This window comes from Grammomys surdaster, unplaced genomic scaffold (assembly GCF_004785775.1).
Source record: "Grammomys surdaster isolate TR1022 unplaced genomic scaffold, NIH_TR_1.0 168, whole genome shotgun sequence".
NCBI lineage: Eukaryota > Metazoa > Chordata > Mammalia > Rodentia > Muridae > Grammomys > Grammomys surdaster.
The window spans coordinates 3,970,800-3,984,558 of NW_021604616.1; the positions used below are offsets into that span (position 1 = coordinate 3,970,800).

A 13,759-nucleotide genomic window follows, 5' to 3' on the forward strand; every position below is an offset into this window, starting at 1 on the left:
CTTTTGATATGTTAGCAGTATTTTAATGAGAAAACAAACAGAAACTTCAGTATTAAGGAGGAAAGTAAAACTGTATTTGTAAATTAAATATAATTCTTTCTTTGAGGCTGTGGGGTCTCTTGCTTATAAGTATAATGGCTTATATTTAAATTGGTATTTTGCTGTAGACCCTGAATTACTTTCATGCTCCTAGATGCAAATTTTCTGTCTTGGTCTCTGGAAATCCCTTAACAAAACCACTGTCTTCCATCTTCCTCCATACTTCAGACCTATTGAATACTGGCTGTCATCTCTCTCCAGAAGGCCTAGATCATATTTTAGAACAGTGGTTCGCAAACTTCCTGATGCTGGGTCCTTTAATACAGTTGTCATGTTGTTGTAACCCCCTTCAAGCATGAAATATTTCCATTGCTTCTTCATAACTGTACATTTCCTACTGTTATTAATCATAATAAAAATATCTGACATGCAGGGTATCTGATATATGACCCCCTGTGGGAGTCATGAACTGGCCTAGATGAAGCATATTTGTCTAAAAGTCTCAAGATTCTACATAGAGCACCCACCCACAGCTTATTCACACTGAATTTAAAAGCCACAATGAATTTCCTTCAGTTTTCAGCAATTCTAAAATACATTAATTATTTGTACATTAAAATTATGGAAAGTATATTAGTAATAATGGCAAATTTTATAGATACTCTTTACCTAGGTTTTTTTTTTTTTACTTGAGACATTTTCCAGAAAGGAAAGATATTATTGACATACAAATTTGAGAACTTTACAAATAAGTAATCACAGAGATCTTTATTTCAGATTTGTAGGGTTTCATTTACCCTATAACATATCAGCTATCATAGAAAAGTTCTAAGGTATTTAAGAAAAAGATTCGCAATTCAGGTTGGAGTTTTAATAGGCCAAATGCCATCTGTCTCTTCAATTTGTAACATTTTATTATTAACAAGCCCAGAAGAAGGAGCCAGTCTATTTCTGTTGTGGGGACAGATTTGTGTCCATCTGTGCCCGCCCTGTCACATGTCATTTGTGCTTTGGATCTGCATAGCTGTGAGGCAGTGGAGATGCAGGCGAGGTCAGGAGGTGGAGAAGCCTGTCAGAGTGTCCCAGCCTGTGACAACTGCAGACAGCCGCTTCCAAAGCCTCCTGGAGGCCATCATTCTGGCGGGCCTTGGAGCTGGGCCTTCCCTGATGTAATTTCACAAGAAAATGTTAACTTTTTCCATTTAAAAATCTGAGACAAAGAGCTTAATCTAGGATATGACTCTGGTTAATGCCAGGGTCCTTATTAGAGAGGTGTAGTTTTCAACCTTTGAAAATGTGAACCACTTTACAGTGATTTTTCTTAGTTCCTTGATAAGCTCAGAGTTGAAGGCAGTAGACTTGTGAGAAACCATTTTATGCAAAAGGGGCTGAATGCTGGTTAAGTGCCTTGAGAAGCCGCCTACCCACTCTGAATCCCCTATTCCTTTCCCCAAACATATTAATACGTCAGATAATAAGTGCAAGCATTTCTTTCTCTTCCCCAAAGTGCTTATCAAATTGTTGTGGAGCAGCTGCACCCACATCGGACCAAGCGTGAAGCAGGCTCCATGGAATGCTACCAGGTACCAGTTACATATCAGAACGCCCTGAGTGGGGGCGCGCCCTATTACTTTGCTGCAGAACTCCCTCCTGGGAATCTTCCCGAGCCTGCTCCCTTCACCGTGGGCGACAACCGGACCTATAAGGGTTTTTGGAACCCTCCCCTGGCTCCCCGCAAAGGATACAACATCTATTTCCAAGCGATGAGCAGCGTGGAGAAGGTGAGATTCCTCTCAGATTTGATTTTTTTCCCCTTGATCTTAAGTAAAGCTGTGGCTATATTTTATAAACACTCAGTGGCGTTTGTCAAGGAAAATTGAAAAAGAAAACAAAGGGAAAGAAAATGGATATGTAGTGTCGCTTCTGTTGCCAGCTCTTGCAAGTTGACTGAAGGACCGAGGCTGCGAGCCAGCAGCATTTCACAGGATCCCTGTTTCCTAGTAACTAGTGCAACTGGCTCTTTCTTCAGGAATGCCCACAGTGCAACTGTGAGCAAAGTGATTTGCAAAGGTGGGTGTGCTGCAGCCGGGGACTCCACCCTCAGTAAATTCCCTGCATTGTTCTACCTCACTTGCTCAATAGTGGCCGCTTCAAAAGATTAAATTTACTTCAGGATAAACAGAATACACGTTCCACACTGGGCTAATAAAGACTTAGAAGCTTTTCAGGGGGTGCAAGCCAAATAATAAATAACAAGTAACAGTCCTCTGATTACAAAGTAATGGGATGCCTGTGGTCCAGCTGACAGAACCTAAACAGAAGGCTGCCTGTGAAGGCTGGGTGCTGAGCCATTACTGAAGTTGGCTGGCCCTGGCCCTGGCTGCCCCTCCCTTTCCCATTTTGGACACAGTTGTTTTTCAACACTGCCGCTGATCCCAAATGAATATTGAAGAGGAAAACTCAGCAGGGCACGTGTAGAGAAACAACCTAGCCTTTTCCTCTCATGCTGTTTTCCTTTGAAAGACTTTCTTTCCTAAGACTTATTTTGTTTTTATTTATTTCTATTTTAGATAAGGCAGTAGGGTAAAAAAAATAAACATGTTGAGAAGAGAAACTTGAACAGTTTTAAATCCAGCTGAACACTGGCATTTGATGGACTTGGAGCTATGTGGGAAATTGTTGCTTTTATATAACTGAGTCCCTAAGGTGACACCTGGGAGATGGTGTAAAGTATGTGGCAACCAATTGTTTGAGTCATATTAGCTCTTAGAATAGTTTAATTGGAAGACAACCAATGTGTATTTCTACAAGGGCCATGAGAATGTATTGCTTTTATTTGCAAGCTGTATTTTTCTGCCTACCATTGTGGCCAGTGTAGAGTATATGGCAAAGGAAAATGTCAGACGCCCTTTAAATACATAGTCTATATGCCGAGGCTGCCCATAGTTGAAGATGCTCCACTCTTCCCATTTTTCCTCTATAGAACTTAATTCTTTACCATCCACACCACTTGCTGTGACAAAATGCCTGGTGAGTAGCATTTTAAGAGATAAAGGGTTTGTTTGGTTACCAGTTGAGAATGACATCAGTGGAACAGGAGACCGCAGAAAGAGTAGTCTTCATTGAGAAAGTAGAGAGCAAAGAGTTCTGGTGTTGCTTCAATGAATTTATAAATAATACCTCACAGACATTCCCAGAGGTTTGTTACCATGGTAATTCCATCAAAATGACATTCAAGAATAACAACCCATCCTGTAAACACACACACACACACACACACACACATGTTTTAAAAGTAATTGTCTAATTAGGCTGTTCAAAACAGAGACATGGTAAAATTTAGTAACCCCACCTAAATACAAATAGCATACAGGTAGGAGGCAGATCTGGGTTTGAGTTTTTGTCTTTAAAGAGGTGGGAATTTCCAAATTAACTCTTGTTAACCTGTCTGTTGTGTGGTAAAAGTAAATGTATGTACTTACAGGGGATTTTCTCTGACACTCTTCACTCTGCCATTTGACCAAAGTTTAGCAGCCTATGGGTCATGACAGTTTGGGGATCAAAGGACTCTTTCACATAAGACCCTTTCACGTAAGACCAGTATAAAACACAGATGTTCACCTTAAGATTAATAACAGTAGCAAAATCACAGTTATGAAGTAGCAACAAAAATAATTTTATGGTTGGGGGTAGCCACGACATAAGGAACTGTAGAAAAAGGTGACAGCATCAAGAAGATTGAGAACCACTGGTTTTAGAGTTTCTGCAATGTATTTCATATGCTGATAAACAGTTGTAACATGGATGAGCCTCCCACCAGCAGAGGCTGGAAATGCCTACAGAGAGTCAACTGGGACTGCTTTCAAGAAATGAGAATCCCTGAGGATCTACACAGGAGCATAAAAATCTCTTGCGGCCTACTCTGTAGGTTGCCCCAGGAAAGAAGTAGAAGGACCTATTCTTCTCTCAGTTCTTTAGTTTACATCCTTTCAAAGTAAATGCTTGAGAAGGAATTGTATATGTTTTTCTTATTTATCAACATATAAAACCAGTGAAGACAGACTTATAAAGTGCTTCTTGAAGGAAGCCTCTGTTTTCAGAAAAAAATCATGCTCCTGATATGTGAAACTTGGCTAACAGGAGAAGGAGGACAGGACGGGGAGAACATGAGGCAGATCCAAGATTACAAAAAAAGCAATTTATTACAATCCTGTGGACAAAAGTCTGTCCATACCCCAAGGCAGAGTCGATGTGCTGATCTCTGTCTCGCTATGATATACCTGATCTTTTCATAAGCTATTATGTCCAATGTCACCAAAGCAACAGCCCAGGTGGTAGTGGCCACAGAAATGTATACTCCATTATAATCCTTTGTCCTGTAGGGTCTGGAACACATACCAAAAGTGTCTGTAGGGCACACGGGCAGCTTTGATTACAGTTGTATTAGCAAACTGGATACACTCACAGACTTTGTTTGATGTCTCTTCTTACCTATTAAATATTGAAAGATAAGCACAAAGTTGTCAGGGCTGGATACCTATAGTGCTATCTCAGTTCTACCTAGGGAGACCAAGAGAAAATTCATGGAGGAGGAATGTTTATTAAGATATTGTAGAAAGGAAGGAGGGAGGGAAGGAAGGAAGAAAGGAAGGAAGGAAGGAAGGAAGGAAGGAAGGAAGGAAGGAAGGAAGGAAGGGAAAAGAGAAGGCAAAGACAGCATATAGAAAATGGCTGAAGTATGTGTCTAAGAGGGAGACCAGAGCCCAAAACTAGCTTAAAGCCATGTATCTTTTGTACCACACAACAATAATATTTTTTTGCTGCTTCTGGTTTATGTTTCTATTTTTTTCTAGCTACCTTGGTAATGAAGGTAGGAGGAAAAAAAAAACGTGTGTTGAAAAGCGTCTTGTGGCTGACAGCTAAATTCAAAGGAAAGAAAGAACAGATAAATTACATTTAAACTGCCATGCAGTGTCTTGATGATCTTCCTGACAACGATCGTTTAGCTCGTCAGTCATGCCTAGATCCACGGGAAAGTATGTAATGTTCAGGATTGTTCAAAGTCTGTAGCTAGCAGGTGAAAATAAAATTAGTATTTGGTTCTGATTTACATTAGCTCTGCAGATACATAATTCTTTCTAATAGCTTAAGAGGCAACAAAAAAAAATGCAAATCGAAGGCCATGCAACTCTTCTCTGCCATACCTAAGCTTGCTTTATTACAAAGTGAAACAGATACAAAATTACTAGAAACGTTCTTAATGTTTTAATTTTCGTTTTCAAAATGCTATCTCAGACTATATATTGGGAAATTCCTTTATCTTTATAATTCTCCAGACATAGTTATTGTTTACACTTTTGTGTATCTTCATAATAGTTATAGTAATAGTTTATGAATAAATATTGTCTATTATATTGATCGCTGTCTTTTGATTTCACTCTGCCAGGAAACTAAAACCCAGTGTGTACGAATTGCTACAAAAGGTAAGAGACTTACCTTTTTGTTTCCATTTGTTTTAGGTTTGTTTGTTGCTTGCTTGCCTAGTTTTGTTTTGCATTGTTTTGTTTTGTTTAAACTCCATTCACTATTCCTTTCTGAAATCAGAGTTTTGTTCGTTTCAGGCCAATTACATGCAGTGCTTCTATTACAGGGTATTTGTACTGGGCCCAGATAAACCCCAGACACTTTTTCTGGCTCACTTGGGTGTCTTTAAAACAAAATGGAGTTCTACATCCACTAGTGCTTAACTACAGGAACCTTGTTATGGTAATAAGATGGATTTAGAAACCTTAGAAGGGCTTATCCCTGTACTTAGTGTCTGAGAAGCTGAATGCTACCCATCAGCCTATCAGGAAAAACTACTCCAGAGCAGCTCAAAATACAAGTCACTTACGTCAAAACCTCTGGTACTCTGTGTGATAGACAGATCAAACATGTTTAGCTAAGATGCGTCTCCACAGTCAGGCAAACACTTCATTAGTATTTGGTTTTGACTTAAAAGGAACAAAGCCAATTCTCCAAAACATCAGTGCTAGTATGAGAAAACAGTCCCACAACTTCATCACATTTTCATTTTTCATTTCGATTTAACTAATGCTGGGAAATTGTGTTTGGGAAGGCTAGCAACCGGAACACTGCCTGCTTACCCCGCCTGTCGTGACTTAGCTGGTTTGATTAGAAAATATATATGTTGTCAGCTTCGAATGAGCATTTGGCATTTAGCACGGAGAGAAGTCTCCTATACCTCTGTGTATTACCCTTCATTTAAAAATTGATTGGTCCAAGGGAGAGTCCACTGCTTTGTCTGTTCTAGCAGTGATGGAAGAGCCGTTTGCAGGCCTGCTTGCGCCTCCACAGAGGGATGTTCCTCTGGGATCTCTGTTGCCATAGTTAGCTTCTGATGCACATTTGTGAGTGAAGCTGATTCACTGGGGGTAACAATGAGTAGCCATATTCTGTTGATGTTGGCATCTTTCCTTTCATCACGTTCTCCATGTACCCATCAGTCTGTTCAATTAGCATTTGTTTTTCTCTTGATTTGTGCAGGCAATAAAGAGTTTCTCCTTGACTCATGGGGCTAATAAAGAAACTTCACAGATGGGGAAAAAAAACACTACTGATTTCATTCACATATGAAGATTCCTCATGATAATTAAAAAATAATTAAGCAACTCTAGTGAAAAGAAAAATATATGCAGAAGCATCTAATGTGCAAACAGTTCATTTATTTTAAGAGTTGGCTAGTAAATCAGCAGTTAAGGCCGAAGCTTCTGGAGGTTAGACATGGAAGGCATTAGGTTATACACCACCTCTCAGATTTAAAGATAACCCTAAGAATGTAAACGGTACTCAGATCAGACCATCAGTTCTTTAGATAGGAGAATTCTGTATTTCTCTAACAAGGAAAAAAGAAAAAAAGAACTGAAGTACTTGGAACATGTCAAATTTTCTTCTCCTTCTCTTGCTTTTGCATGAACTGTCTTGCAGTCACTCTGTCCTCTCTTGGATAACAATAAAAGCATAATGACAAATGTTATCTGGTATCTATGCTCCAGGCAGGTTTATAGATGGTGGGATTCGATCTTAGCATGTGACACAGAACATTAGCAAGAAGCCTGGAGGGTGGCTAGCCAGGCTTCTGTTTGTGGTCATTTCCCTTGTTCTCGTGAGCTCATCCTGGAGATGACAGACTAGCACACTCAGTGTGAAGACTATGGCCATAGACTATTTCAGTTAGATCTTGATCTTACTTCTCAGCCTTGGGCAAATAACCAAAGCTGCATTGACTAAATGCTAGTAAGTACTTATCTCTGTTTTGTTTTTGAAGATTTAGGGAACATGGAATACTCTGTCCTCGTTTGGGGTTTTCCTTTCCTTATTTTAAGTTATCTGTGATATATCTTGCTTCACCCTGCCCAGGACCTGAGTCATCCCTATGCCCACAACATTTAAGGCGAATATACTATGCACCTGTCAAATAACTGACAAACCACCTTGGTACCAGCTTACATGGTGCTGTGTTGCTATGCTTGTATTCATGAACTCCTAGTTTATTTAATAATGGCTGCAAAATGCAAGTGTATTTATGCTGGCAACTGTCATAGTATATTTCTATAGCTGTTGTTTTTTATTTATTATAATTCATAATACATTATACTAATTTATATTATACTTTGTCATAGGTATACACATGTAGAAGAAGTAGTATTTACAAACTCTAATATTATCTGTCATTTTAGTTATCTATTGGGGCTCTTGGAATATATCTGCTGCAGATAAAGAGTGTGTTATACACACAATGCTCTTTGAATGAGCCCTAGAATTTCATATCTCAGTTACAGATTACATTCTTATCCTATCTAACAGACTTCTTTAGAGGCTCATGCAAGAGACTCTGAGGTTTCCATTACTGTTTTAAATTTAGAATATCATAGTGTCAATCCAGGAGACTGCCCCAGATGCTCAGGGAAACAAAATCATTTCACTTCTCAAATAGTGGATGACTAGGCTGACCAGAAGTTAGAAAACACTCCATGGTAATCTATGTGGCATTCCTATGGGGACATCTTGTGTTCCACCTCTCCATTCCTCAGACAATCTCCCCCACCACGTCTTCACCTCTACATCCCCCGCTACAAGTACTAAGAAGGTAGGTTCCTGCTTCCCTAATGCCCTTCATATATAAGTCAACTGCTGAGAAGAGCAGGAGTCTCTGCAAGTCCACATGTATCTGCTTTAAGATATTCTAGTTTTCGGTGTCCTTTCATAGTTGAATACTGTTAGACAATATGTATTTGCTTGTGTTTTTTTAACTTAAATACTTAATCAAGTTTAATTCTGTGACTCAATAGTCTCATATATCACTATATTCCGAGAACAAGTACGAGATGAAAGTCTTATTATATACAACAAATATTTGTTGAATTGGTAATTGAATTTAAATCTGAGGTACATGTTTCTGCTTTAATATTTAATCAAACTGGTTATAGCACTGCCTGCAATTCTGAAAAGTGTCAGAGCATGTGTATGTGACAAGTTGCCTGTGTAGCTAGGGTTGTTTTTGTTTCTTGACATTTATATGTCACATTCTAGTTTAAAAAAAAAAAAAAAACTCAAAAGCTGGGAAGCTGGGATTCTGTGTGAGTCTATAGCTAACAAGAAATAGTTTCTAAACTAAGACATATTAAGTCTATTGAAAGTTTTCTTTAAATGAGTTTTGACTGGAATAAATGATATTATTTGATCTCTTCATTCAAATATCTACTTGTATACATAAGTAAGAAGACAGTTTAGCTAAAATGCTTCAACTTTGTCACCATGATTCCTGACTATGTTCTATAACTTCTATATCTTTGTTGGTTCCCAGGATGAAGGCAGTAGTCTAATGCTTTCACAAGAATTAAATGGTTTGATGTATTCAAGCAGAAACTCTAAAGGAAATATCTCATTACTTTGATATTCTATGTAGCCATTGTGGTAAAAGATTAAAATTCTATTAAACATTGTATAAATGATTGTTACTTAGCAGCATGAGAGTATGTTTTGCTGGTGTGAACCTCTCTGACTTCATTTGTATGTATTAAAATATTAGCTGCAGCTGAACATAATTAATTACATATTAATTACAAAACACAAGCTAAAAGATTTAACAAGGGGTATTGGTGATTTTTCTCTTCTTAGAGTCAGTTCCTCCAATATCCACTGTATCCCAGGAATATTCTTCATTTAATTAATTTTTTTGTTAAATCACATAAATATGATGTATATTGTTTCTTCATAAGCAGACTTTCCATGCCTTCCCTCCCAAAAAATATGTCGCTCATGGAAGAGGAAAGATCCTGAACTTGAAAGGGTCTTCTTTGCTCTCTTTCTTTCACTACACTAGTTGGAACTCAGATATACATTTGCATTACTCTTAGAGAGAGTGCTGTCTGCATGGTCTACTGCCTGATCAGACACAGGCAGGCAGAGTGTGACTAAGAGTTCTTGTTAATCAATGTTGAATTCTAGCTGCATATTCTTGCCATGAATGCTTAGAGGGAACACCAGCATCTTCACTTTGGTGTTACCTTGTTTCATGAGCTGACTTTGACTTGCCACCAGCACTTCCTTAAATGAGATAGTTCACATTCATGACAAAGTCTGCAGAGATAATGGAGGCATTAAAGCTGTCCAAGCCATTGCTAGTAACTATAGATCAGACACAAACTTACGTATACTCTTGCTGCCACTATTTTGTTTTTTATATAAATTAGTGGGGTTTGGAGAGGAGAAAGATCCTTTAGAGAGGTTCATTCTTGTGCCATAAATGAGAAAGGGCCTGTGACATAGACTAATTGGTTGAAACTTTTCAAATTGAACTTAAGTAATCAGAAGCCATTTTTTTCTCTTTTTTTTTTATTGGATGTTTTGTTTACATTTCCTATGTTGTCCCCTTACCCCATCCCCCACCCACACATGAACCCCCAATCCCCTCACCCCTCCTCCTTCTTCTCTGTGGATGTAACCTCTATCTACCCCCCCACTCCCACCACCCCACCCTCAAAATTCCCACCCCCTGGGGCATCCAGCCTTCATGCAGTCAAGGTTCTCTTCTTCCACCTATGCCCAGCAGGGCCCTCCACTCTTACATATTCAACTGAAGCACTGGATCCCTCCCTAAGTGCTCCCAGGCTGGTGGTTTAGACCCTGGGAGCTGTGGTTGGTTGGTATTGTTGCTCTCCTCATGGTGCCACAAATCCTTTCAGCTCTCCTTCAGTCTTCACTCTAACTCCTCTATTGAGAACCCCATGATCAGTTCAATGGCTAGTTGTGAGCATCTGCCTCTGAATATGTCAGACTCTTGAAGACCTCTGAGGAGATATCCGTATCAGGCTCTTATCAGCATTCAGCATGCACTTCCTGACTTCCACATCAGCCTCTACCTTTGGTGATTGCACTTGGGATAGATACCCAGGTGGAGTGGTCTTGAAACGGCCCCTCCTTCAGTTTCTGTCCCTCACTTTGTCTCCATATTTGCTCCCTTGAGTAATTTGTTGCTCCTTCTAAGAAGGACCGAATCACCCCCACTTGGTCTTATGGGCTTCATCTTGGGCATTTCAAGGTTCTGGGCTAATATCCAATAATCAGTGAGTGAATACCATGTGTATTCTTTTGTGATTGGCTTACCTCACTCAGGATGATAATTTCTAGTTCCATCCATTTACCTAGGAACCTCTCGAATTCATTGTTTTTAATAGCTGAGTAATACTCCATTGTGTAAATATACCACATTTTTTTAATCCATTCCTCAGTTGAAGGACATCTGAGTTCTTTCCAGCTCCTGGCTATTATAAACAAGGCTGCTATGAACATAGTTGATATAAACAAGGGTGCTATGAACATAGTTGAGCATATGTCCTTGTTATATGTTCGAGCATTCAGAAGCCATTCTTAAAGTAAAGATTAGTGGACTCTAGCTTTTTTTTTTTTTTGGTTTTTCGAGACAGGGTTTCTCTGTGTAGCCCTGGCTATCCTGAAACTCAGCCTGTAGACCAGGCTGGCCTCGAACTCAGAAATCCGACCGCCTTTAATCCCAAGTGCTGGGATTAAAGGCGTGCACCACCAATGCCTGGCAGATTCTATCTTTTATCAATGGATGCACTCAGATTCCTCAGTTCAGATAACTTGCTTGACTTGATTCATACTATTGATAATCTCTCTTGTAATGTTAATTACCATTTAGCATGTATAGTGTCAGGGTATTACTATAAATGTAAGGAACACTGTTCCTATTCTTTATGAAACTCAGAGTTTCTCTATTCACAAACACAGAAATATAATCCTCTTCCACTTCCACGCTAATGTGTCCATTAGTGTCCTTGTTCAAGTCTTATTTCGGCAGACTTGGTGAGACTTCACAGATGTAGCCTTTTTAACATTTCTAGGAGCTACAACCTAATTTTTACAAACATGTTCTGCTGGCTCTTGGAAGCTTCAGCCCTTTCTTCCACAATGATACCTGAGCCATAGGTACTGAATTATGTTGTAGATGTATCAACTGGGACTGAGCACCATACACTCTCTTGTTCTCTGCATTTCAGTTGGTTGTGTGATTGTTGGGTTTGTTGTTGTTTGTGTGTCTGTTTGTTCTGATAGGCTTGGTCTTTGGGGATGTGTAAAAACCTGTGTACCTGTGGGTAAAAGACAAATATTTATAGTGTAGGTAAATATTATAGTTAAAAGATTTAATCAGTGGTCCCAAGAAATTGTTCTTTTTTCTTTTTCCTTGTTTGATGAAATGAAAGAGAATTGCAAATGTTATGTAGAACAACTTAACACATGAAAAGTAACTGGAATGAATCTAGTTGGCACTGCGTTCACTCAGAGAATGCTGAGTGGAGACTTTATGACCCAGGTTAGATAGAAAGTCCTGATACAAGATAGTCATAGGTGACCTTTGTCTCCTCACAGTCCGCTTCAGCCACAGAGCATTGGCTCGCCTGGCTTTTTTTAAATCTTCTAAAAGATCTCTTGAAAATTCTCTTTAGCTGACTAAGATGCAATATCTATTTAGGCTTTTGCCTGTAGAACAAATTCCTGCTTACACCGCCACTTATTGCTGGTTACTCCTTATAGAATTATCAAGCAATTAGGCTTTTCTGTTGTCTATACATAGATTCACTGTCACTTTATACTCAGTACTTATCTATACAGCTTTGCCTTTTATTCTCTTACCTGAATAGATAGAGATGTTCAAGAACCTATTTCAAACACGAGAAAATAAATCAACAGAAAAAATTAAACTAAATATAAACTAGGTTATAAAGGGTATTTTGAATTGAACAGATGATTTTAAAAGTATAGGAAGAATATTTGATAGGGTTACTCCAGAAAGACCTGACCTTGGACCTTTATTGCTGAATTTTCATCAGGATTTGGTATGCACTGATAATATCTGAAAACTTGAGAAATTAAAGAGCAGATAGGGTTTCGGAACAAAAGGAATCTTCATAAGCGTGTGTACGGGTCCCTTACCTTATGCTTAAGATGGGCAGAAAGCTCTCTGGAGGACAAGGAAATGAAGATCTCATACTGACCTTGCTAAGGATCCAAAGACCTCCAGTCAAATCACCTTGCTCTGTAAAAGATCTACTGGTTATTTTGAAATGCAGTAAGCAGTGAAAGGCATGCATGTCACATCACTGTCATTGACTATGGAGACCTTGAGTATGACTTGGTAGAGAACAATTACGCTTTTGTTGTCCTTATTCACATAGAGCGACTCGAGGCTAAGGGAGGGACAGTGCAGGTGCCCATGTGTAAGCAGGTGGCTAAGTCTGAGGAGCTGACACAAATGACCTGAGGAAGGAGGAATCAGCACTAACATGGAAAGAAGGATAGCTACATGGGGCACGAAGAGAGGGTCTATCTTGATATGGGTTCTCAAAGCCCATTAGGATAGGGAACTAAGAGAAAGACGTTATAAATACTTGGTAATGCCATATAAATGATTGATTGGAATCAGATATCAGTACTCCACTCATTATGTAAAGTAAGCCACATTTACACTAGACAAGTAAAACCAGTGTTTCTTCTTCCTTTTGTGCGGTGGGATTCCTGGAGTGCTGTGAGGGTATGGACTTGAAAGGTGGATTTCATTTTTCTTTTGTCAACTTCAATTGCATCTAAAGATAATTAAATTTGTTAGTTTAAAAATTTACTATTATTGTTGTTACTATTGTTGTTCATGTATGTGCATCTGTGAGTGCCTGTGTGTATGCATGTGTAAAGGGGCATGTCTGAATGTCAGAGGACAATTTGGGGTTGTTTTTCTCCTTCTACCTTTCCATGAGTTCCAGGAATAGAACTTGGGTTATCAGCCTTCTTCGCTACCTACCTTTGCCTACTTTAATCTTTTCATTAGGTATTGAAAGTGATCATAGCTTGAGAAGCTGAGACAGACTGGGAAATATCCTTGGTATTCATAGCCTCCCTCTCTTCCCTCTTCCCTCTCCTGTCTACCCTCTCCTCTCTCTTCCTTCCTCTCTCCTCTTCCCCTCCTTTCTGTTGTCACCTTCTCCTCTGTATACTTGTGCTCCTCATTCCATAAAGACTCATCCTACATGTTGCCAGTCCTCTGTTGCTTAACACGGAGGAGGAGGTGCCTGCAAAGACAGGGAGTGAAAAGAGGGAAGGGAAGGCAAGGGAAGGCAAGGGAAGGCAAGGGAAGGCAAGGGAA

The 13,759-nt window shown here is 39.2% G+C and overlaps 1 protein-coding gene across 5 annotated transcripts in view; it reads left to right on the forward strand.

The window, feature by feature from the left end:
• The window catches only part of Ptprk (protein tyrosine phosphatase receptor type K), a 499,167-nt gene that overhangs the window by 401,448 nt on the left and 83,960 nt on the right, over nucleotides 1-13,759 (forward strand). For all 5 annotated transcript variants that reach the window (XM_028766410.1, XM_028766407.1, XM_028766405.1 and 2 more), the window contains exons 12-13: nucleotides 1,547-1,820; nucleotides 5,486-5,522. In XM_028766410.1, the coding sequence (XP_028622243.1) occupies nucleotides 1,547-1,820; nucleotides 5,486-5,522 (311 nt within the window). The remainder of the gene's footprint in view (nucleotides 1-1,546; nucleotides 1,821-5,485; nucleotides 5,523-13,759) is intronic.